At 35.1% G+C, this 27,053-nt stretch overlaps 1 protein-coding gene across 1 annotated transcript in view; it reads left to right on the forward strand.

Moving 5' to 3' along the window:
* Nucleotides 1–27,053, forward strand: part of GPC5 (glypican 5) — a 1,481,119-nt gene that overhangs the window by 516,534 nt on the left and 937,532 nt on the right. The window contains exon 6 of the mRNA XM_011933784.1: nucleotides 8,978–9,098. Within this exon, the coding sequence (XP_011789174.1) occupies nucleotides 8,978–9,098 (121 nt within the window). The remainder of the gene's footprint in view (nucleotides 1–8,977; nucleotides 9,099–27,053) is intronic.

The raw sequence follows: 27,053 nt of genomic DNA on the forward strand, positions 1-27,053 counted from the left end.
CCATTTTCACCATATTGATTCTTCCTATCTATGAGCATGGAATATTCTTCCATTTGTTTGTGTCTTCTTTTATTGCATTGAGCAGTGGTTTGTAGTTCTCCTTGAAGAGGTCCTTCACAAACAAACTAGAAAACCTTGAAGAAATGGATAAATTCCTCGACACATACACTCTCCAAAGACTAAATCAGGAAGAAGTTGAATCCCCGAATAGGCCAGTAACAGGCTCTGAAATTGAGGCAATAAGTAATAGCCTACCAACCAAAAACAGTCCAGGACCAGATAGATTCACAGCCGAATTCTAGCAGAGGTACAAGGAAGAGCTGGTACCATTCCTTCTGAAACTATTCCAATCCATAGAAAAAGAGGGAATCCTCTCTAACTCATTTTATGAGGCCAGCATCATCCTGACACCAAAGCCTGGCAGAGACACACCAAAAAAAAAAGAAAAAAAAGAGAGAGAGAATTTTAGACCAATATCCCTGATGAACATCGATGCAAAAATTCTCAATAAAATACTGGCAAACGGAATCCAGCAGCACATCAAAAATCTTATCCACCATGATCAAGTGGGCTTCATCCCTGGGATGCAATGCTGGTTCTATATATGCAAATCAATAAACGTAATCCAGCATATAAACAGAACCAAAGACAAAAACCACGTGATTATTTCAACAGCTGCAGAAAAGGCCTTTGAAAAAATTCAACAGCCCTTCATGCTAAAAACTCTCAATAAATTCGGTATTGATGGAACGTATCTCAAAATAATAAGAGCTATTTTTGACAAACCCACAGCCAATATCATACTGAATGGGCAAAAACTGAAAGCATTCCCTTTGAAAACTGGCACAAGACTGGGATGCCCTCTCTCACCAATCCTATTCAACATAGTGTTGGAAGTTCTGACCAGGGCAATCAGGCAGGAAAAAGAAATAAAGGGCATTCAATTAGGAAAATAAGAAGTCAAATTGTCCCTGTTTGCAGATGTCATGACTGTATATTTAGAAAACCCCATCGTCTCAGCCCAAAGCTTAAGCTGATAAGCAACTTTAGCGAAGTCTCAGGATACAAAATCAATGTGCAAAAATCACAAGCATTCTTATACACCAATAACAGACAAACAGAGAGCCAAATCATGAGTGAACTCCCATTCACAATTGCTTCAAAGAGAATAAAATACCTAGGAATCCAACTTACAAGACTTTAATTTTAAAATGCATTCCTGGAAAAGGCAAGTTAGTAGAACATTTGAAACTCATATAGCATTATGTGTGATTGACTATAGTTATAACTGATCATTTTATATTTGGACAGTCACTTTGAATCAAATTAGGATAATTATAAATTGAAGATTTATTATCATTTGCTTTGTATTTTTGATTAAAAAATTTAAAACCATAAAACCAGATCTTTGACTTCTTTGACTATAATAAAGATATTTATTCTTTCTTGGTAAGATTAGGGAGGGGTTTAAGAAAAGCTAAGCAATGTTCTATTTTTTTTACATAGGCAAATGTTCATTTGTGTTACTTTTTAATTAGATAGTTAATTTTTTTTGAAAGGACAGCTTCCCAAACACTACTGATTATATATGTGCAGTCATTAGTTTTTCATGTGAAAATATTATCTTTCAAATTCACACAGCTGCTTATTGTATGAAATGCAATGGGACTGCTTACTGCCACCTGACTAAACTGGCATGCATAGACTCACACCTTGCCAAATGAGGAGTTAGTGTGAAGAGTGATTAATATCCATTCTTTAATGAGTTTCTAAGTCTTTCTGAACATATTTTTATTCTATTTATTGCAGTGGTATGGTAAAATTTTCGTGTTGGTTCTGTACAAAGCATGATAATATCTTTGTTAATGTTAATGATATCCATAAGATATCATAAAATATTATATTCTTAATAGGAAATTTGTTATATATAAATAACAATAAAGATCATAATAAGCTCTCCTTAATTCCATTTATTTTGACTTCATTATTAAGTTTAAAAACATAGATGTCAAATTTAGACATTATTTATGTGTAATTATAAAGCCAAATAAATGTTAGAGATTAACTTAAAAATAGTTTTGTGGCTCAACAATTGAAGTGAGATAGTGGGATCACAAAAGGCTTAATCATTTTGAATTGATTCCACAGATGTCTCCTTTCTCTAAATCCCCTGTAAGCCTCCTATCTTCCATGAAAGGTTATTCCCATAAACCTGGCACATAAAATCAATCATATAACTCTTTTCCATTCTGAGATTTCAAGGGTTAGGACTTTCAACATAGAGAAAAAGTGCTGTGTACAAGCTGAATGTACATAAGGTAACACTCGGCAATGGAATCCAGTATTTCCCAAGTATTTGAGGAAACTTACAAAAACCAAATCTCTAGTACTTGTTTTCACATTTGCTATCAGAACCAGGAAGAGTTGCCTAGAAATAGTTTGAATGGAAAATTTATTCTTGTAGAAGCAGCTCACTTCACTGATGAATAGATACAACGTATTTCCCAGACCTCCTTTTAAGCCAAGATAGCAACATTTTTACGAGAACCAAAGATAAAACTAATATTTAATCTCCTAGAAATTAGGAGATTTATGACTCTGGAAATGGAAAGAATTTTAATATCCAGCCACATAACCAAGTCATACAAGAACATAATAAACAAACCAATCAAACAACAACAAGAATAACAACCACAACAGGGCCCCCATTCTGTCTTTAACCCCGTTAGAAATAGCAATAAGGTAAAACAAGAAAGCTCTCATCAACTGTTTTCTTCATCTGCTATGAATGATTTATTCTTGCATTCTGTCCCAGTCCAATTACCGAAAAATTCTAAGACAGACCCCTTTAACTGATTTGTAATGAATTCTAGGGTCAGATTCCAGATATTGTTTCCCCCAGAAATTGTGTAAGTTCACATCAGAATACTATACTCTTGGTTTTAATCTGAGCCAAATTCTATTGTATTCTAAATAAAGTGAAATTACTATCAGCCAATAGGGCGTGGTATCAGGTTTAAACAGGACAATTTGGTGAAGTCAGGAGAAATGACTTCCTCCTGACGTGCTGTATACAGATTTATTACAACGCCTTTTAATATTTTATATGTTCAACAGAGAGGGAACTAAGATCTTGTTAATCATCATTTAAAAACAATTTTGTAGAATGTAAATATATCAGGGCTTGCCTTTTTTCCTCGTTAATGAAAAACAAGTAGTGCTTGGGGAGCAAGTATTCCTATTCAACTGCTGTCACTCATTCCCAGCTCTGCTTAGAAGAAATAAGCACAGATGGTGGGTCTATTACTTCCCCAACAAAAAATTTGCCTGTCTATCTTTTTTGTGTTTTATTCCATCCTTCTCATTGTAATGTGAACAATATTTCAAGTCAAGAAAGTTCTGTAGGGATCTTTGAAATGTTTTATCCATTACTTGTACATTAAAAAGGAAAAGAAGGAATTAATGATTTATTAAAATGTCATGAGGGGAACTAAAATAAAGTCTTGGTTCCAAAAAAAATTAATTTAGAGACCATGTTTTTTTGCATGCAAATTAAAGTCTTCAGGAAAGTAAGGTTTTATATCAGACTTAGATTCTAAAGTACTCATTTAATGACGACAGAACTGCTTAGTCTATATTAAACATACCTGTGTGGGTCTTTTTTATTTATACTGTGGCTTAATGAAAGTTTGTCTATTGTACACATATTAAGAAAAAGAGCATAAAGGCTTTTTAACATAATCTTATAAGGCTGAAAATATATACAAACAGTAAACTACCCAAATCTTAACTGTACATCTCAATACTGTTTTTTAAACAAACTTAGCACTTCTGTGTATCCAGTACTAAAATCAGGAAACTTGATACTACTTTTTCTAGACACTATGTCATTGGGCAGCTCTTATGGTGATTTGAAACACAACTGATTAGTTTTAAAATTTTTAGTCAATTAGATCATAGAATATGTTCTGTATCTTGCTTCTTTCATTCAATATTTAGTTTATAAGATTTATCATTCTTTTTGCATATAGTTATAATTCATTAGTTCTCATTGCTATATACTATATCATTATGCAAATATAATGTCCAATGTATGGTTATTTTGAATGGTGCTTCTCTGAGAATTCATGCATCTGTCTTTTGGTAAATGTTGCTGGGTATATGCCCAAGGTCATAAAATATGGTTAGATTTAGCATACATGGGAAATGGTGGTTTCTGTCAGTTTACATTTCCATCCACATTGGGAGAGAGTTCCAGTTGCTCCACATCTTTGCCAACACTTGGTATCATTTCTGTTTTTTATTTGAACTGTTCTGATGTGTATGTATCACTATTTCAGTTGTAGTTATTTTGAACATTACAAAACTGGAAGAGAATAACTGATTTTATTAAATCATATTTCATTTGAAGCAATGTGTGTCTACTTTGCAGTATTTTTCCTTATTTATATGACTCATAAGAAGAGTGATCTGGAAATATTCAATAATATAACAACTTGGAATGAGATTTTCAATCAGCTATAATTCTAATAAATTTTATCTAAATATTATTTTAATGTATTAATAACTGTGATAATTAAGAACAAAAACAAGGTAAGCAATTCCTTAGATTAACATTAAACAACATTCCTGCCTTTTTAAATAAACTTTTCTGGTCTGTAAGTAAATGACATAAATCAATTAATAGCTTAATTGAAATTAAGAGACGAGTCTCAGTTTTCATTGCCTATATTATATCTGTGTTTCTGGAGAAACAGAAAAACCGTATGGCAAACCTACAGTCAGCTAGTTTCTTCTCACCCTGCCAGCAACTGTTATATTACTGTTTAACTGGTTATATGAAACCATTTGTTGAGGAGGGTTGTTTTGTTTTGCTTAGTTTTACTCTCTTTTTTTTTTTTTTTAAAGGCAGCTCTGTTGCCCAGGCTTGAGGTCTATGAGTTTTATACTCATGGTCACATGGTCAGTGTGGTGTGATCACAGCTCACTGCAGCATTAATATCCTGGGTTCATGTGATCCCCCTTCCTCCACTTCCTGAATAGCTGGGGCTACAGGCGCGTGCCACCACACCCGGCTTGTTGAGGAGGGTTTTGAAGAAAATCATGCATCCCTTCTTAATTATAAACAGTGAAACCTTAGAAAATGTAATTAAAGAAAAAAATAACACTTTGCACCACGCTAATTATATCTTTGCTTTTTATTCGTTGGTTTCAGGATTGATACTTATTAGTGGTTGTATTTTGGAGTGGATGTTCCTTACAGCACACTTTATATACATAGTGTTCTTACTTGAGTAACTTAAGTTACTTAATCTATCCAGATCCCAGATTCTCAACCTGTAGAATGGGAGTAATTATAATACAAATATTATATGGTGGTTTAGTCCAGGTCCTCCTAGAGGTAGATGTTGAAAAGAGGTTAAACACAAGAGGATTTTATTAAGGGAAATTCCTATGAGAGAAAATGGAGAGGAAGCTGAGTAAGCCTGGAAGAGCTCTCAGCTGTGAGGAAAGTCTGAACTAGAGTGAAGGAAAGAGGAAAGGAAGGTTGGGTGGAAGCATTGGAGCATGAAGTACAGTCTAAGGAAGGGTAAGAAAAGTCTTTAGGGAATCCTGAGCCAAGTCTGGTCCTCAGAGAAACCCTGTGTCTCCTAATGAGGGATCTGCATTAGCAATCCTGGTGCCCTCAGTCATTGACTGAGGGGCAGATGCAGAAACAGATTTTAGAGTGAAGCAGCAAGTGGCCTTAGTCAATCAGGCTTCCCGTACTTTGAGGTCTATGAGTTTCTTATTCATGGTCACCAAAAGATGCTTATCATGAGTTGACAAACTCTAGATAGAGTAAAGCAATGCCTAAATTGTAGTTATGCACTTATCTATTTATTTATTCATATTATTCATTATCATTATGAATATTCAACACATTAATAAAAGAGCCACATGTGCAGTCTACTTGGGATATTGGGAGTGTAAAGAATAACACAGCAGTGCTACAGATAATTTAAGAGATGGTTACTCTCTCTGTCTCTTTATATATATGTGTATATATACATATTTATACTCATATATAATGAGTATAAAATTTTATTTTTCTAAAATAAAGAATAATGGGTTTCCTTCTACTATTTGTTATTGATGTATACTGCCAAATCCCTAACAGATACTGGGATACTTAACTCTAAGCTCCCCCCATGCCTACAAAAAGAAGTGAGTTCAAGGTTATATTTTAAATCAAAAGCTTTATTAATATTATTATTTTTATCATGTCCAATGGATATTATCATTATTAAAAAGTTTAATCACTTATTATTACTTGAAGGACCCAGTTAGGAAATGTTCAATCCAATTCTTAAAACTGGTCACTGGAAGTACATTGTCTCGGAAAGAACTGGATATTTCTTGAAACCCCTTTCGTATAGCCACAGTCTCAAACATAGAACCTTCTTTTATTTTCTTCAAAGATTTTTCCGTTTCTGTAGAAAATTCAGAGGGTATTTATGGATACTGCAATAATACTCTGCTCAAATATAGGGAAGGAAAGTTACATTAAAATTAGAATATTTTTGCTGCAAAGTATTATGATATTTAATGTAAGCAAACAAATTACTCAGATGATAGTGTTTGTTTTAATTTTTAAATGTCTCTTTAATTTCAATAGTTTTTGGAGCACAAGTGGTTTTGGTAGCATGGATGACTTGTATAATGGTGAAGTCTGAGGTTTTATTGTACCTGTCACCCGAGTAGTGTGCATTGTACTAAACATGTAGTTTTTTATCCATCGCCCCCCCGCCAACTTCCCCATTCTGAGTCTCCAGAATCCATTATCTCACTAAATGGAGAATCTTAAACATTCAGGGTGGAATATTTGGGGTGTGGCCCTCTATCCATTGCTTTCCACCGTTTGTATTCTCTGTTTTGTAAATAGAGGTCCGTTCTCCCTGTCTGCTTTGTTCACTTACCTTTTCCATTTTCCTTGCTGGGATGACATCTTTTGCCCTGAAGTTCTCATTAACCATACCACAGCTGTCCTCTTCTTACCTGAGTACATCTAAGGCTACCTAAAGTTACAACTTCTCTCTTAGTTTTTCCCTAGTCTGAGTCCAAAGGGACTTCTCCATATCCAGAATGTCTACTACCTGTCCTATCTTTTCTCACATTTGGCATGTGCAGTTCCTTCCAACTACTTTCATAATGTTGTATTTTAACTGTTGAGTTGTGTTTATATTATGCTATTCTGCCAGGCAAATAAGGGTATTTATATTGCTGAAATCTATGGTATTTTTTAAATGTAATAAAATGTAATGAATAAACATGCAAATGAATGAGTTAATTACTATATTCCTGGTTAAGTAATGAGCATTATAAGGATAAAAATTGAGTCTTACACCTTCTTATAATTCTAATCACTTAGTACAGGAGTTGGAATATAGCATGGACTTAAGACATCTTTGGACTAATGAATTTAAATATATTTGTTAATTCTAAGTTGACATTATATGATTGTAATTTGGGGAAGGTAGTGAAATTTCAAATGGCTTTCACCACTTGTGAAATGACCCTTTTACACACCACATGATGTACCAGATCTTTGTTTAGGTGAACCTAGGTGAAAGTGGATTATTTCCTCTGCTTCGAAAATATTTTGCAGATTTCAGTTCCTTATATATTTGATTATTTAAATTTTTACAGTTATGGTTTATGATATTGACTTGTACAGTTATATAATTTATATATTTTTTATATTTTTATATATATCATATATATATATATGCCACATGTGTTATCTGCTTGGAATATTGGGAGAGTAAAGAATAACATACCAGTGCCACTGAGGATTTAAGAGATGCGCTCTCTCTCTCTATGTGTGTGTGTGTATGTATGTATATATATATATATATAATTTTATTTTTCGAAAATAAAGAATATTATTACACATTAACAACATAGGTATAATTTTTTTCCTTATACTGTTTGTTATTGATGTATACTGTCAAATCCCTAATGGAAACTGGAATTCTTAACTCTAAGTCCCTCTATGCCTACAAAAATAAATGGGTTCAAGGTTATTTTAAAAATCAAAAGGTTTATTAATAACATTATTTTTATCATGTCCAACTGATATTATCATTTTTAAAAAGTTTCATCACTTATTACTTGGAGGAGCTAATTAGGAAATATAATATGTATATCAGGCTAGTATATATACACATATGGATACATACATATAATATATACATACATATATACGTATATTACATATATGTGTATATATTATATATACGTGTATACATATGTACTATATATGTGTATATATTATACTATATGTTGTATATATAGTATATATAATTATGCATATATAGTATATATGTACTACGGTATATATACATATAATATACATACATAACATATACATGTATACATATTATATGTGTATATATCTATATATAATATATAGATATATAATGTAATTATATATTATATATGTATATATACTACTATATATTGGGCTACTATATATATAGTAGTGTGTATATATATAACATATACTTAAAAATACTTAATACTTAATACTAAATACCTAATACTTAAAAAATAAGATAGGAACTGCATAACATAAGCTGACTTAGACAATATGGGTGCAGACATATGTATAATTCAGCAAGACATGATAACAAAGTGAGATATATATTAACTCTTTGTAGCATATTGTTAAGTAGTATTAGAAAACAAGTTTAATTTTTGCTTGGGTCCATTGAGTAAATAACATTATTTTTAAAATAATCTAATGGCACGATAAGCATTTTAGCATTTTACCTGGAAAAACATTACAGCTGTGCCAGTTTCTGTGCCAAGAGAAAAATACATTGGTGTATTCTCTAAAGGAGGAAATTCTGACCTGAAATATGTTCAGACAGCTGTGGCAGATAATACTCTGATCAGGTACTAAGTCATATATCTTTCACATTTCCCTTGCCAGTTATACTCAACGTGTGGTTGGAAATGGAATCAAAGCCCAGTCTGGAAATCCTGAAGTCAAAGTCAGAGGAACTGATCCTGTGATAAATCAGATTATTGATAAACTGAAGCATGTTATTCAGGTAAGTCCTGATCCTATATTTATTAGTAAACTAAGTAATAAATAGTAAGTGATTACTTTCTATTATATTTGGTAAATATGTTAATCCTATCAGACAATCCTACCTAAAATATTGTAACACATTATTTATATCAGAACATTTGGAAATATTTAATGATTTTTGTATGCAGTCAATATGCAGTGGTATTTTAATGCTGGACAATCTGTATCTGTGAAAAGCAAGCCTCAGTCTCAGCATTTCAATAGTGAGAATCTCAGCATATGCTTTGTCTTCAGTGAATAAGTTTGAATGTGGGAATCACTGTGACCATTAAAGAAAACACATATAAGACCATAGAAGATGCCACAGTTATCTTTCAGGTAATTCTCTGAATGTTGCTATGAAGGCTTTGCAGCATTTCGATACAAGTTAGGTCATAGATGAATAATATGTATTTGTAATATTTATTTCCTATAACACCTTTTACATGTTATCTTATAATCTAGCAAATGGTTGTTTATGAAATACTTCTGTTTTATCTTCAATAATACTTTTCATCAAGTGAGTGTGTATTGCTGTTTTTAATACATGGCAAATGAAGCATGATCATATTTATCAAAATAATATTTCACTGAAATAGTCTATCAATTAGATCCAAACATTATGTTGCATGTTGTGACTATTACTCTCCATTCTGCATCTATTGATGTTTGGGATAAGGAAGGCTATTTTTTGTTTTAGTTATTAGCCATTTTCAAAAATTTATATTGGAATATACTTTCATTGTTCCTAAGCAAAACTATATATTTCTAGTATCATGGGTTAGAAACAATACCTGAATAGTACAGAGTTTTTATTGCATATGACATATTCAAGAGTCAGTAGTAGATTTCTCATAGTTGTTCTGCAAAGACTAAGCTTAAGTTTTTGCAGACCAGTTCTTAGACTCCCATTTTCACAAGAGTCCCTATATCTCAAGGAAAGGATACATAAGAAGGACATGGGGGTTGCCGTCCAATACCGTAGATTTCTCCCTTCTGTGAGGGAACAATGGTTATTCTACCATTGATACCTATGGAAAACAGAGCTCTTGCCCTGGCTGTCAAAACCTAAAATAAATTCTATTGGAAAAGTCTAAGAGAAAAGTGAGTTAAACCTCCCAGCCTCTGCTGAGCTGGTCCAGTTGGTACCTCACAGTATCGTCCACTATAGTATAATATGTACATCTAGATTATTTGAAAATTTGAGTGCATAATTGATGATAAAACCAAAAAAGCTTTAATAGTAATCAGGTCCTCTCATTGAGGAGTGAGTACAATCTCACTGTGAGAACATGGTGATATCTTAGTGGTTTCTTAAGTGGGGTAAGCATTTCACAGAGGGTGCAGGAAGGAAAAACAGACCTTAAGTGCACATTTATTCAGTCTCATTCTTTTATATTTCTTTGGTTGTAGTAAGGTATATAATATATGTAATATATTAGTGCAATAGCACATACGTATAATTTACAAATACATAAATATACATATTAACTGAGTACTTATTCAGTTTTTTAAATAAGATATGTACAAGATGAAAGCAGAATGGAAACCCTATTACAGATAATAAGGATGGTGCTGTTCCATAAGAAGTGCACATTATAAAAAAACACATTCACAGAGGAACACATAGGTACCCAAGATAGAAAGGATCATCAAAACCCTTAGGAGGAGGGTTCACATATTTATTGCCCATTCAGCAAAACACTGCCCCGCTCCTCCACCATTTCTGGTTTTGTAGGTTTCAAAGTCATAACCTTTTCAAGGTGGCAGAGGGAAGTCATCGTACCTTTCTTTTTTAGCTTCTGTGTGAACTTGAGTCGGATTCTTTAATCTTTATAGGAATGTGCAGATCTCCAATTATTCATGCTTAAGTTTCATTCTGCGGTTGCAAGAGAATATCAAATACAATGCTACCTTTGAGGTCTATCCTTTTAAGGTCTGCTAGAATTATATGATTGAAATTTAGATTTTTATATAGGATAGCAGAAAGTTCTGTCTTGCACAGGTGTCACTGAAACATTCACCTTTAATGCCTGAGAATATGCTCTTTCATAAACTGCTCTCCTGGAGATGAAGAGAAATGTTTTACTTTGCCAAACTTTTGATTACTGATAATGTACGTATGCCCTGGCAAGGATGGCTATTGTACTGTCAATATCAAGGGACGGCTAACAGCACCTCCACAATGTCAGCTATGAAAGGATTCAGAAAATAGCCTTCTGTGAGAATCTATTAATTTAGGAGTAGGGCCATGGAAGATGTCAACATGTGAATAGGTTTCAGATCCTAATATGTAGATTTATATGATCACTTCTTAGTGTTTATATAAAATTTACTGTATTTTTTTATCATAAGAGATATTACATTTACTTTCCACCTTTGTGCTATGAAAAATGCCATCTCTCACCATAGGGACATATGTGTATTAAAGAATATGGAAGTAAGCCAGCCATAATAGCAAAAATTGCCTGCATACACTCATCCAAAAATACCTTTTTCGGCCTGCCATTGATCTGAACCTTATTTCTACCCTGAATTGTCGCAATTAGAGTCACTAAGGAAATAGATAAAGATTTTTACTTGGAAAATGTCACTTTTTAATGTTTTAATAATTAATTCATTCAAAATACTCAACAAATACTCATTGAGTTTCTAGTATGGTCCTGGTTTTGTACAGGCACTGAGGTAAAAGTGGTGAATAAAGCAGACACAACCATGCTCTCAGGGGCTTTCCGTTGTAAGAAAAAAGTAAATAAATAGTAAATAAAACCAGTATTGTGACTGACACATGTTATAAACAAAACCAAACAGGATGAGGTAGGGAAAGATGTTTTAAGAAGAATGTGCTGGTGAAGGCCACTTAGGGGGAGATGTTTGGGTTAATACTGAACAAGGAGAAGAAAGGAGTTATAGGAAAACCTGTGAGAACTATGTCTGGGGCAGAAGGAAAAGTAGCTGCAAAGGCCCTGTGGCAGGAATACGTTTATTTTATTTAGAGATCAGAAGGCCATGCAGCTAAAACAGAGTAAGTTAAAGGGAGGAGGTAAACATACATCATGTTCTGGGGAGTTTAGTAGGCTCTGGTAAAGAGTTTATATTTTCTCCTAAGTGGACTAAGAAGTCATTTAAAAACTGTAAGCAGAACCTAGTGGGGCACAGTGGCTCATGCATGTAATCTCAGCACTTTGGGAGGCTGAGGAGGGTGGATTACCTGAAGTCAGGAGTTTGAGACCAGTCTGGCCAACATGGTGAAGCCCTATCTCTACTAAAAATACAAAATAGCCGGGCATGGTGGCACACGCCTGTAATTCCAGCTACTCAGGAGACTGAGGCAGGAGAATCCCTTGAACCCAGGGGTCAGAGCTTTCAGTGAGCCAAGATGGCTCCACTGCACTCTAGCTGGGGTGACAGAGCAAGACTCTGTCGCAAAATAAATAAATAAATAAAAAATCACAAATTTAATAAATAAATAAAAACTGCAAGCAGAAGCTGCTACAATTTAATTTATGTTTTGTGAGGACTTCACTGTGAAAAATTGACCCTGCATGCAAGAATGAAAAAAGACAGTAGTACACACAGAAGACCACATAATTGGAACTGGAGCAATAAGAGTGGATAAGCTGATTTAGACATATATTGGAAGTGGGGTTATTGTGATTTGTTAATGGATTGGAAGCCTGGGAGGTAGAAGAAAGTTGATAGCAAGGTTTGGTGGGATGATAGTGTCACTAAGTGATAAACAGAATTCTGAGAGAAGAGTAGGCCTGATGGAGAGTCCCTGGGATTGATTAAAAATCAGTGGTTTTGTTAAATGTGAGATGATTGTTAGATACCCAAGAGGAATGTGCAGAACTCAGGGAGACCACACAACTGGAGGTGTGTGTTTGTAAGCACAGCAAGTGGATAGTACTTAAGCCCTGAGATTGTATAAGGTTGTTATCTTTCCTTTAGAGTATAAATTCACACCAAAACTGTTAGTGGAGACTATGAGACAATGGAATCATACAAAAAAATTGTATTGCAAAAACCTATGAATGGATAAAACATTTTATTAAATGTATTTGGCATCTTTTATATACTTAGTTGATCTAGGACAGAGAAGATACTTAATAACATTAATATTTTTCTTACTATAAGAATAATGACTCAGGAGGCAGAGGCTGCAGTGAACTGCATTCTAGCTCCAGGAGACAGAGACTCTGTCTCACAACAACAGCAACAACAACAACAAAAATAATGAATGCTCATCAGAAGGAACTGAATTTTATTATTCTAGGAAACCTGATGGAAAAAGTGAAAAATAAATATTGATACCATTTATAAAACAACGAAAAAGACTTACAAGAGAAAGCATCTAGGCTTTTTTTCTATACTTAATTATGCATATAAATACATCAGTACTTCACTTTAAAAAATAAGATCATAGGATACATTTGATTTTGTGATACGAACTGCTCACCTGATCACACAAAACAAGTACTTTTCCATGGCATTAAATATTCTGCTATCTGCTTGTTAGTGCTGGCATATTATCCTATCATGTGGAAAGATTACAGTTTTACTTCACCCAGTCACCTAAAGTTGGATATTTAGGTTGTGACCAGTTTTTTATATAACAAAGACTAATAGGAATATCAGTAGACATAAAATGTTTTGGCATCTTTTCTTCTTGTAATACATTCTACAAATTGAAACTAACAATATGTTCCTTAATAATTTTATTTTGATACATATTGCCACATTTTTCTCAGGGGAGGTTATAGCTAACAGAAAGTGTCAACTTTCTCTGCATGGTAAGGGTGTGGGTGGAAGCTTGGCGGTGACCCTGAGACATGTCGGTATAAAACATCATTGGGTTCTCTAGAGACCAAGGTAGCAGTCCTGTACAAATGTTAGCCTGAGTTGGGTGTCACCTGGGAGTACTCCAAGGACGTCCAAAAGAAACATTTTAGTTAGAAGACAATTTATAAGAAAAATTTTGGCCAGGTGCGGTGGCTCATGCCTGTAATCCCAGCATTCTGAGAGGCTGAGGCAGGCAGATCACGAGGTCAGGAGTTTGAGACTAGCCTGGCCAATCTGGTGAAACCCCATCCCTACTAAAAATACAAAAATTGGCAGGGAATTGTGGCATGCACGTGTAGTCCCAGCTACTAGGGAGGCTGAGGCAAAAGAATTGCTTGAACCCGGGAGGTGGAGTTTGCATTGAGCCTAGATCATGCTGCTGCACTCCAGCCTGGGTGACAGAGTGAGACTCTGAGAAAGAAAAGAAAGAAAAGAAAAGAAAAGAAAAGAAAAGAAAAAAGAAAGAAAGAAAGAAGGAAGGAAGGAAGGAAGGAAGGAGAAAGAAAGAAAGAAAGAAGAGAGGGAGAGAGAGAGAGAGAAAGAAAAAAAAGAAAAGAAAAGAAAAGAAAAAAGAAAAGAGAAAGAGAAAGAAAGAAAAGAAAAAAGGAAAGGAAAGGAAAAGAGAGGAGAGGAGAGGAGAGAAAGAAAGAAGAGAGAGAGAGAAAGGGAGGGAGGGAGGGGAGGGGAGGGGAGAACCTTTATTTCATCATTTAGGATAAGTCCTATATTTACATCCTGCACCCATCCCGTCTTCTCCACCGCCCCCACCTCCCCCACAAAAGCTGGGATCTGATGTAAATAGAGACCTTTGGATTATAGCTTGGTCCTTAAGGAATATCTCAGGAACTTCAATGTTCTTTCACTCCTTCTGCAAATCCTTCTGAATTGAGAATGGGAACCTTGGCAACAGAGGGGAGTCATGCACCTCCCTTTTCCATCTGTGACTCTGACGTCTTTCTCCAGGTCAGCCACTGTTCTCAGAGTTGCTTTCTGGCACTTTCCTGCATTCCAAAGCCTGTTTCTGAAATGGGCAACATTTGTCCCTCTGAAAATCATCCATGATAAATTTGGTATAGCCAATGGCCAGTGAAGATTTTCCTAAAGGGAGAGAACACTTATTCCTAAATGTGAACGTTAACTTTTTCAGATGTTTGAGTCAGACTCAATTGCATTTTAATATTATAGATTGAAAACAACACTTGGTTCATCTTAGTATATCTGATTGAGGAAATGTGAGAGCCTTTTTGATTTAGACTTGCTCACCTAGCAAACTGACTTTGAAACTTCTTGGTCATATTATGTTTGTTTACAGGAAAGTTGTCAGCAAAAAAGTCACAGTTATGCAGCAATTTATCTTTAAACACTAAATGACATCTATCATTTTTCAAAGAAAATAATGTCAGCAGTTAAAATCCTAACTGCTGAGCACTGTTAGTTGAGAATTATAATGCCCCATTGCTTAGAAATTAATTTACCTACTTTCAATATGAAACATAAAAAGTAATATCACAGCAATTTTCTGGATTTATTTTATTGCAAAACCAATAAATGTTACAGTGTTGTTAAAAGTAGTAGATTTAAGAAACATTTTATTTCCTTAAACCTAACAATCCAAATAACATAAAAGAGTATTATGTTTCTATTAAATATTCATTTTTATAGAGACCAAAACTTCTTTACAAAAGTCTTCATGTGTAATATAAATTTGATTTTTAGATGTGAGGAAAGCAATAATCATAACCATTGCCTAAATCCGCAAAATAAGTAGATATTCTGTAATATGTATCACATTTATAACAATGGAGTGGATTCAGGCAGAGATGAGAGACATTCTGATTTTAGTAGAAAAAGACTGCTAAATTACCTCTTAGTCTTTTCTTCACTCTGTTCTTAGGATACGAATATAATAAATATAACTTTAGAACCGTGATACACTGAGAAAAGGTTCTAATATAAATCTCAAGAGATGGTTACACAGGTAGTATTTACACACAGACACACACACACACACACACACAATCACAGGAGTTTTAAAAAATGTTAGTATCTCTGAATTTTTGAGTTCTGAAAGCTGTCCAAGCTTTTATCATTAAATCCCTTGCTACAAAACAAATTTTAGAAACATCCTTTCCTGTTGTTAATAGCCTGTGGTAGTCATACAGAATGAGTTAATCGTAACTGATTCGTCAATTTCTAATTGCAAATTCTTTGACCACAGCATGTCAGCTGATTCTGTGAGCTTATTTCACTTCTATAGACTCATTCCCTTGGTCAGGGAATTGCCACAACAGTCTGACTCCTTTCCCGGCAACTCCATTACAAGACATTGTCGCATCTCCAGGCTTATGATACTAACATTCCAGAGAGATGAACAGTTCTTCACTGCTACTTTGAATTAACAATGCAGTAGTGATCAAAACAGATTCAGTTAGTTATCTTTTGGTTCAGAAGAAAGTGTTGGATGTGCACTCAATAACTTTCAGTGGTCATCTAATTTAGCAATTAGTTTGTCTGAGTAAATTCAATGGAAGGCTGCTTTCTGGAATGGGTGGTGTAATGCACTGACTTCACTATTAGACATTTCATTTAAAAAAATCAATTGTCTGCATAAAACAACCATTTCAATCAGTGTACAATCAACTGGAAAGGAAAGTTTGAGAACTTTTTTTTTTTTTTGAAAGTAATGGGATTCAGATTGGCCATTGGTAATTTATGTTTGATTAAAGCATATGTAATTGTTTTATGTTGGATAAAAATTTGACTTTTCATTTATGTGGATGCTGCTAATTTTACATGCTATCATTTTCATTAAGACTTGAGCTGTTTATCTGCCAGGTTTCCTATTCGTAAAATGTTGAAAGAATATTAAAGTGTAAAACTTTTTTATTTTTTATTTAGGTGACTAGGACAAATTCTGGTAATTTATGGACTGAAACTTTTATATATTTCTGCTTAAAATATTTTGAAATATGGTTTATTTCACAAAAGAGGTTCCAAATTATGACCAGCTCTCAGTGAATTCATATTTCATTTTAAAAATTGAAGTCACTGAAATTTAAATTGTGAAGAATTATAAAATCTAAAAGGTAAGAGTTCAGCATTTTAATTTAAACAATTAGGATAAGTGAGGAAAATAATACTTTTGACAATTACTAGACATACATGTTCATCCAACAATTTCAAAGAATTAAAAAACAAACAAAATGACTTTCCTTCAGTTGCAATAAAAACATGCTTGCTACAATATAGCAATGTGCTAAAGAACATGACTTCTGAGTTAGCACAAGGCCTATGGCTAAATTTCAGCTTTTATAGGCACTAACTGTATATCCATAGTTAGTTTACTTAATATCTTAAGGCTCAATGTAATTTGAATGTATAATAAAAATGACAGGTAATAAGTGCTGTAGAGATGCAGAGAAAGTAGAACTCTCAAACATTGCTAGTGGGAATGTAAAATTGTACAACCACTATGAAAAAAAATTGACAGTTTCTCAAAATGTTAACCATTATGACCCAGCAATTCCATATCTAGGTATATACTCAAGAAAAAGAAACCTTGTATGTGATTGTTTATAGCAATGTTGTTCATAATATCCAAAAAAGGAAACAACTCAAATGTTCCTCAATTGATGACTATATAAATAAAATGAGATATGCCCATGCAATGTAATGTTATTCACCAATAAAGAAGATCAAAACAATGGCATATGCTACAATGTGGACAAACCTTAAGCATGTTATACTAGCTGAAAAAAGCCACTCCTAAAAGATAACATATATGACTGCGTTTATTGATATACTGCAATATTGATAAATATATTGTATTAAGTTTGTTCTCAGGCTGCTGTGAAGAAATACTTGAGACTGGGTAATTTATAAAGAAAAGAGGTTTAATTGACTCACAGTTCTGCATTGCTGGGGAGTCCTCAGGAACCTTACAATCATGACAGGAGCCACCTCTTCACAGAGCTGCAGGAGAGAGAATGAGTACAAGCAGAGGAAATGCCAGACACTTACAAAACCATCAAATCTGTGCGAGTCACTCACTACCATGAAAATAGCATCCGAAACCACCTCCGTGATTCAATTACTTCCACTTGGTCCCATCCTTGACATGTGGGGATTATGGGGTTTATAATTCAAGATGAGATTTTGGGTGGAGACAAAGCCAAACCCGATCATTCTGACCCTGGCTTCTTCCAAATCTCAAGGCCTCACATTTCAAGACACAATCATGCCTTTCCAATAGTCCCCCAAAATTTTAATTAATACCAGCATTAACCCAAATGTCCAAGTCTAAAGTCTCATTTGAGACAAGGCAAGTCACTTCCACCTATGAGCCTGTAAAATCAAAAGCGGGTAGTTACTTCCTAGATACAGTGGGGGTACAGGCATTGGGTAAATACACCCATTCCAAATGGGATAAATTCACCAAAACTAAGAAGCTACAGGTCCCATGTGAGTCTGAAATCCAATAGGTCAGTTAGTAAACCTTAAAGTTCCCAATGATCTCCTTCGACACTATGTCTCACATCCAGGTCACACTGATGCAAGAGGTGGGCTCCCATGGCTTTGGACAAGTCCACCCCTGTGGCTTTGCAAGGTGCAGTCCCCCCACCCCCTCCCCAGCTGCTTTCATGGGCTGCCATTGAGTGCCTGCACCTTTTTCAGGTGTAGGATCCAAGCTGTTGGTGGATCTACCATTCTAGAGGCTGGAGGACAGTGACTTTCTTCTCACAGCTCCACTAGTCAGGGCCCCAGAGGAGATTCTGTAGGGGGGCTCCAACCCCACATTTCCCTTCTGCACTTTTCTGCTCTGCTTCCTCTTGAATGCTTTGCCACTTAGAAATTTCTTCTGCCAGAGACCCTAAATCATCTCTCTCAAGTTCAAAGTTCCACAGATCTCTAGGGCAGGGACAAAATGCTGCCAGTTTCTTTGCTAAAGCATAGAAAGAATCACCTTTACTCCAGTTCCCAACAAGTTCCTCATCTCCATATGAGACCACCTCAGGTTGGACTTCATTGTCCATATCACTATCAGTATTTTGATCAAAACCATTCAACAAGTCTCTAGGAAGTACCAAACTTTCCCACATCATCTGTCTTCTTCTGAGCCCTCCAAACTGTTCCAACCTCTGACTGTTACCCAGTTCCAAAGTCACTTCCACATTTTCAGGTATATCTTTACAGCAGCACCTCATTACCTCGGTACTAATTTTACTGTATTAGTCTGTTCTCATGCTGCTCTGAAGAAATTCCTGAGACTGGGTAATTTATAAAGAAAAGAGGTTTAATGGACTCACAATTTTGCATTGCTGGGGAGGCCTCAGGAAACTTACAATTATGACAGAAGGCACCTCTTCACAGGATGGCAGGAGAGACAATGAGTGTAAACAGGAGAAATGTCAGACACTTATAAAGCCATCAGATCCATGAGACTCACTCACTATCACAAGAACAGCATAAGGGAAAACACCCCTATTATTCAATTACTTCTTCCTGGTCCTGCCCTTGACATGTGGGGATTATAGGGATTATAATTTAAGATGAGATTTTGGGTGAGGACACAGACAAGCCATATCATATATTTTGCTATTTTATTAGAACATCAGTTTTCATTTGTATATAGAACATCTCCTTAATACTGACATAAACCATTAATCAGCACACTAATGATGGTTTATGTCAATATAACATAATTCTGATTCTGATGGTTTTGCACATACTGTGCTACATAATTATCTTGTTTTTGATATTCCAATGTCTGCAAGTTTTATCAGTTTTGCTCTTTTTAATTCTTCACCCACTGTTAATTTCCCAACACACTTCTGTCTGATTGCTACCTCCATCATTCCCCTGAAATACTTTTGCTAAGCTCACTGATTTTCTTTTTTCTTTTCAGAAACCAATAGCCTTTTTCTTCAGTTCTTACCTCACTGGCTCGTTTAACAGCACTTATCCATGTTGCTTACCTCTTTCTCTTTGCTTTCACTCTCTTGATTTCTCACCAATATCTGATTTCTTTTGTTCCAGGATCTTCATGTATCTCTTTATTTCCTCTAAATGCTATGTTTTTTCTGAGTTCCCACCCAGTCCTATTTATCTTCTCATCTTCCCTCCTTCTCTGCATTTCCCTCTCTCATGGCTTCACCATAGCTGCCTAATTATCTTCTTCCAAGATGTTTCTCCTGAGTCTCAGATACTTCTGTCTACCGTTGTATTGGGTAAACAACCTGAAATGTCAAAATCAACATGGCCAGAACAGAATTCCATTCTAATTGCTTCTCCCTTCCCCTAACTTGCTCCTCCTTCTATTCTTTCCAGCTGCCTAAGCCTATTTCTTGGGTGTCATCTTTAATTCTTCTTTCTAACTTACTACTAATCCATTACTACAGTCTTAATTTTGTCTTATGTTTATCCTGTTCACTTCCCTTTCTCTATGACCACTGTGCTATTTGAGACTACTAACAATTCCTGTCTAGATTAGAACAATAGTTTCCAAACCAATTTTACAATCACTCATCCAGAAAATGCCCCAAGAAAGTTTTCTATATGTGCCTTCTCCATTTCCTCTCTTACAGTTGTTGAACCACACACTGCTGTCAAATACTATTACCAAAGTAAAGTCACTAGTTATCATTTGTAGCAGAATCCAAGAGAAAATTAGCAGACTGTTGATGGACTGATCATGTCAATACCCATTTAAAACCATTGGGTGAATCACTATGCTGTTGTGATGAAATACAGTCTTTTAGACTTTTGGTTAAATGTGAAAATTTGGCCACATGCTACAATTTAATTCTATTCATAGAAGTTTACTTATAGTAAGTGAGACAATTCATCTGGCAACACCTAGGATACATGGAAATATGCGAAAGACAGACGTGTATTGCTTAACTTCTCAGGCCAACATTGCACCCCAGATAACTCTCCTCCACTTTCTCCCTTGCAGTCTTTCTGGTAAAAAAAAAAAATGTACCAGGAAGGCTCCTGGTTCAAAATTCCAGGCAGAATAGAGGGCAGAATGAGTCCTAGAGAAGGAAATAGAGAAACTAAATGACATTTCACATACCAGCCTGCCTGATTTTGGAATGCTGGCAGGCCAGTACACACGTTCCACGCAGAAAATTAAATGACTCTTCTTTGAAGCAACTGATCAATTCTAGACATAATAATTCCATGTACTGACTGGATCTCTACCCAGTGGGAAGGTAAGTCCCCTTGTATGGTGAAATCCTTTACTATACCCTATCTACATACAACAATTTCCAGATAGGCTCTAATGCACAGTATCAATGGACAATCAATGATCGCTGCACATTAAAGGACAATATGAAAAATGTAAATGCAAAGGAAATAAAGAAAGAAATGAGCAAATACAGAAAACAGACAGTACAGAAGAAAATACCCCAAACCTATATGAATATCCTCAAAAAAATGAGAAAGTAGATTGCGTTCTTAAGACAATAACGAATTGCTTCCAAAGAATCAGTAAGAAAATTAAAAAGAGCTTCAGAAAATAAATATATTAAAAAATAAAAATTCAATAGAAGCATTAGAAGGTAAAGTCAAATAAATATTATAAAAATTGTAACACACACAAAGAGAAAGTAATAGGAAATAAAATGATGAGACATTTGAATTTCATTTTAGGGGATCCAAATAATGAGAATGTTGGAGAACAGAACTAAACTCATAAAGAGAATGAATTTATCAAGTAAATAATATATCAATCATTTTCAGAAATGAAGAATCATGACTCCCTACTGAGCCCACCAAGTGACCATCACAATGAATGAAAACACACGTGCCTGCATACACACAGACACACATAAACATACACACACAAAGTAATCACTGTGAAATTTCTGAATATTGGTGATAAACAAAAGATATTAAAATCTTCCAAAGAAATAAACCAAAAAAACCAAAATAGTTTGCATAAAAAAGCAGGCATCAGATTTGTAGCTGTATCTCAGCAGGAATACTAGAAGACAATACATAAACAATGCCTTCAAATTATGAGACAACTGATTTCTGATCTGAAAGCATATACTCAGCTAAATTATCAGCAATCAAGTGTTCGGGTAGATTCAATAGATTTCAGGGGAGGATATGCAACTTATGCCACTTTATCCTTTTTTTAAATCTCTCTCTCTCTTTCTCTCTTTTTTTTTTTTTTTTTTGAGATAGAGTTTCTCTCTGTCTCCCAGGCTGGAATCCACTGTTGGCTTCCTGACTCTCTGCAACTCTGTCTCCTGGGTTCAAGTGATTCTTATGCCTCAGCCTCCCCAGTAACTGGGAATACAGAAATGCACCATCATGCTTGGCTAATGTTTGTATTTTTAGTAGAGATGGGGTTTCACTGTGTTGATCAGGCTGGTCTCCAACTCTTGACCTCAGGTGATTCTTCTGCCTCGGCCTCCCAGAGTGTTGGGATGTAGGCATGAGCCATCGCTCCCAGACCAACTTTATTTTCTGTAAACCTTTTGTATAGAGCTGCTGACAAAAGGAGTAACCAAGAAATAAGAAGATACAGAGTTCAGGAAACACAACATTGAATACGTAAGAATGGCAAAACGGATGACTGTGAGAGGAAATTTTCTAAGCCAAAAAAAATTAATAACTTAAAGTGATGGGTTTGAACATATGGAACAGATACTGCTAAGCATTTGACAGATCTGCTAGAGCACTTGAAAAAAATGAAATAAATACGTAGAAAGATGTGACAGATACAAGAAAAACTATGCAAATGGATAGATACTATGACAATTATAAATTATAGGATATCAAAAAAGATTTCCATAAAAAAATCAGTGCAGTATTACCCTTAAAATGAATTCTGTTTTTGTAGGAACAACTATTACTTTAATAAAAAACTATGCCAAAACTATGGCAGATGGGGTGGTTCATGTCTATAATCCCAGCATTTTGGGAGCCTGATGTGGGAGGGCCACTTAAGGTCAAGAGTTTGAGACCAGCCTGGGCAACATAGCATGACTGCCTCTTAAAAAAAAAAGAAAAGAAAGAAAGAAAAGAAAAACGAGCCAGGCATGGTAATGCATGCCTGTAGTCCTATCCTAGCTACTCCAGAGGCTGAGGTGGGAGGATCTTTTGAGCCTCGGAGTTCAAGGCTGCAGTGAGCTGTGATCGCACCACTGCACTCCAGCCTGGGGGACAGGGTAAGGACCCTGTCTCAAAACGAAACAAAAACCAAAACAAAACTTTGCCAAAACTATAATATGGGTGAGGAAAAGGAAAGTAGGCACTTGGTGGTAAAAGAGAAAATCAATAAGCATTGCCAAGAGTTGATAAACCAAAAGCAGAAAAGCTACCAATTAAAGGCAAATGATTTAGACATGTAAAGTTAATTGCAGAGCAATTGATCAGGTTGATTATGATTGTCTCCAGGAGCAGGAAACATGGTGTATAAAGAGCTTGTGCATAGGAATGTTGTCTTTAAAAACATAAATATTTTGGTACTTTTATTATTAACTAGGTATGTTTAGTACTCTGATAAATGTAAGCTTTAAAAAAAAAACTAAAGGCAAACTTTGCATCATGATTTCTATGGACCTATGTAACCTGGTCTTCCATCTTTACAGCCTCATCTGCTAATTGTTCCCCTTGTCTGCACCAGCCTGGTATATACTCTTTCTGCCACACACATTCCTCACTCAATTATTTCAATATTCCAGACTCTTTCTTAATTTCTGGGTCTTCCACTTTGTCTTTTTAAAAGAAAATTATTACTTTGACTTGAAAAACACCAATTATATCTTTTTCTCTGTAACTCTTAGTCATTCGTTATGTCTCATTTCTCCCAACATAGAACACATGTATTCTTATGTTCCTTGGCACTCTGTAACTAACTTATAAGCGCACTTCTCTAGAGATAAAAAAAAAAATCAAATCATTGAAAAATTGGATTATTGAGTGAGATCTACAGTCAACTTTCTTTGTTTGCACCTATTATCTGTACCCACGTATCTAGGTTCTTCCACTATTCTTGATTATTTCTGACCCTAAACTGTCTTTTCTATCTGAATGTTGAGCCATATCGCACAAACTTGTGCAATTTTTCAGTCTGAATTTGACAGATCTACTCTAACTAAATGCTCTAGAGAAACCTCTCTAGCTTTTTCCGGGTGCTAACTTGAATTCATAGTTCACCCACCCTCCATTGAATTCTGGGATCCTAAGGTCATAGTAGTTCATAAGGCTTTCCCATAAACCAGATTTTCTGTTCTTGTTATCTATTATTTTTACAAACCAGGTGCAATCCTCTCTGGGAACCAGTCGCAACTTAATTCCAGTTACCCTAAGGTTGAATATGCACAATCAATCAGGGAACCAGTCGCAACTTAATTCCAGTTACCCTAAGGTTGAATATGCACAATCAATCAATCAATCAATTTCTCTATCTCTCTAATTATCTTTTGGAGCACTCTTTTGCCATACATAGCTTTTGACTGGCTCATGCATATTCTCACCTTTCTGCAGGTATATATGAGTCCATAATGTTTTGCAGACTCAATAAATGTACTCTGTAATCACTTAAATGTCATTTTATGAATGTGCTTTGGCGACGTAATTTGTCAGAGCAGAGCAATTCCTGGATATATTTATTGCAGTTCAGCAGCACTTAACCAGATGGCCCCCTATAGTTTTGAAGCAGTTAATGCACCTTGAAAGTAGGCTGACTTATGAGAGGAATATGCTTGTGGGGAATCAGTAGGAAAGTTTCTATGGCATAGAATATTGAAGAAGTGAAATAAATACTATATAGTTCCATTAAAAACCAAATTAAGTAAATTAAAATGTGCATTATAATAAACTTACGAAATATGATACGCCTTATGAATATAAGTTTTGCATTATATGTTTCACATTGATGTGATGGAAACTTAATCAGTTTCATTAGCAATAAAACAAATCATGAGTTTTATAGTAATGAGTCTGAATAGGCATTTATATACCTATCTACTAGTCATGTCAATTACTAGTTCTGAAGAAGATCATTTTTAAATCATATATCTGGGAATATATTATCAAACCCGTCCTGAAACTTATTAAACAGATGGTAAAATCTAATTCAACTTCATTTAATACTCATTTTCTCTTAGTCTTATAAAAGCAAATGAGCTTGTCGGCTTTTAATTATGAAAATATAATTTTAATTTACAAGAGATATATAACAAAGCAAGATAGTTGCTAAATTCACTCTGTCCTGGTAACTTCTTATTGTATATGTTCATTTTTAATTTAATAAGAAAATCCTTTCAAAATTTTGAAAAGAATCACATTACCCAAGAAGAGGGTCAATATTTCTAGAAAATAAATATATTATTAAGACACTTAATAATTCTTGAAATAAAGACCTAATTCTTCAGGGTTTCAAAAGTATTTGATGTGCACTCTTTACAAATATAGTTTAAATTTTATAATTTCCCTACTTAAAAAATAAGTGAAACATACCACAAGCATATCAAAGCAAGTTATTCATACTTAATTCTGATTTAAGTTACTGTATTGTCATTACTATTAAGGAGAATTGAGCAGAAAAATTATTTTATATCACCCAAAAGCACAAAACCTTATTAGAATACTAATTTCCATGCCTGTTTCACAGATTTGCTCATAATAGGTTTTTTCAAGCTTCTGCACTAATTCATTGAAGGACATATGTTTTACCTGTTCTTGAAAAAATATCGTGATTTGGCCTAGAGTGGTACCTCATGCCTGTAATCCTGGTTGGCCAAGGCTGGCAGATTGCTTGAGCCTGGGAGTTTGAGAACAGCCTGGGCAACATGGTGAAAACCCATCTCTACAAAAAAAAAAAAAAAAGTAAAACATTAGCTGGGCATGGTGGCAGGCACCTGTATTACTAGCTACTAAGGAGGCTGAGGTAGAAGAATCACCTGGGCCTGGGAGGTTGAGGTTTTGATGAGCTGTGATTATGCCACTGCATTCCAGCCTGGGTGACATAGTGAGATCTTCTATCAAAAACAATAATAGGGGATATCACCACTGACCCCACAGAAACACCAACTACCATCAAAGAATACTATAAACACCTCTGTGCAAATGAACTAGAAAACCTAGAAGAAATGGATAATTTCCTGGACACTTACACTCTCCGAAGACTAAACCAGGAAGAAGTTGAATCCCTGAATAGACCAATAGCAGGCTCTGAAATTGAGGCAATAATTAATAGCCTACCAGCCAAAAAAAGTCCAGGACCAGATGGATTCACAGCTGAATTCTACCAGAGGTACAAGGAGGAGCTGGTACCATTCCTTCTGAAACTATTCCAATCAATAGAAAAAGAGGGAATCCTCCCTAACTCATTTTATGAGGCCAACATCATCCTGATACCAAAGCCTGGCAGAGACACAACAAAAAAAGAGAATTTTAGACCAATATCCCTGATGAACATCGATGCAAAAATCCTCAATAAAATACTGGCAAACCGAATCCAGCAGCCCATCAAAAAGCTTATCCACCATGATCAAGTGGGCTTCATCCCTGGGATGCAAGGCTGGTTCAACATATGCAAATCAATAAACGTAATCCAGCACATAAACAGAAGCAAAGACAAAAACCACATGATTGTCTCAATAGATGCAGAAAGGGCTTTTGACAAAATTCAACAGCCCTTCATGCTAAAAACGCTCAATAAATTCGGTATTCATGGAACATATCTCAAAATAATAAGAGCTATTTATGACAAACCCACAGCCAATATCATACTGAATGAGCGAAAACTGGAAGCACTCCCTTTGAAAACTGACACAAGACAGGGATGCCCTCTCTCACCACTCCTATTCAACATAGTGTTGGAAGTTCTGGCTAGGACAATCAGACAAGGGAAAGAAATAAAGGGCATTCAATTAGGAAAAGAAGAAGTCAAATTGTCCCTGTTTGCAGATGACATGATTGTATACTTAGAAAACCCCATCATCTCAGCCCAAAGTCTCCTTAAGCTGATAAGGAACTTCAGCAAAGTCTCAGAATACAAAATCAATGTGCAAAAATCACAAGCATTCTTATACACCAGTAACAGACAAACAGAGAGCCAAATCATGAA

Source organism: Colobus angolensis, unplaced genomic scaffold, assembly GCF_000951035.1.
Source record: "Colobus angolensis palliatus isolate OR3802 unplaced genomic scaffold, Cang.pa_1.0 Scaffold13, whole genome shotgun sequence".
Classification (NCBI taxonomy): Eukaryota; Metazoa; Chordata; class Mammalia; order Primates; family Cercopithecidae; genus Colobus; species Colobus angolensis.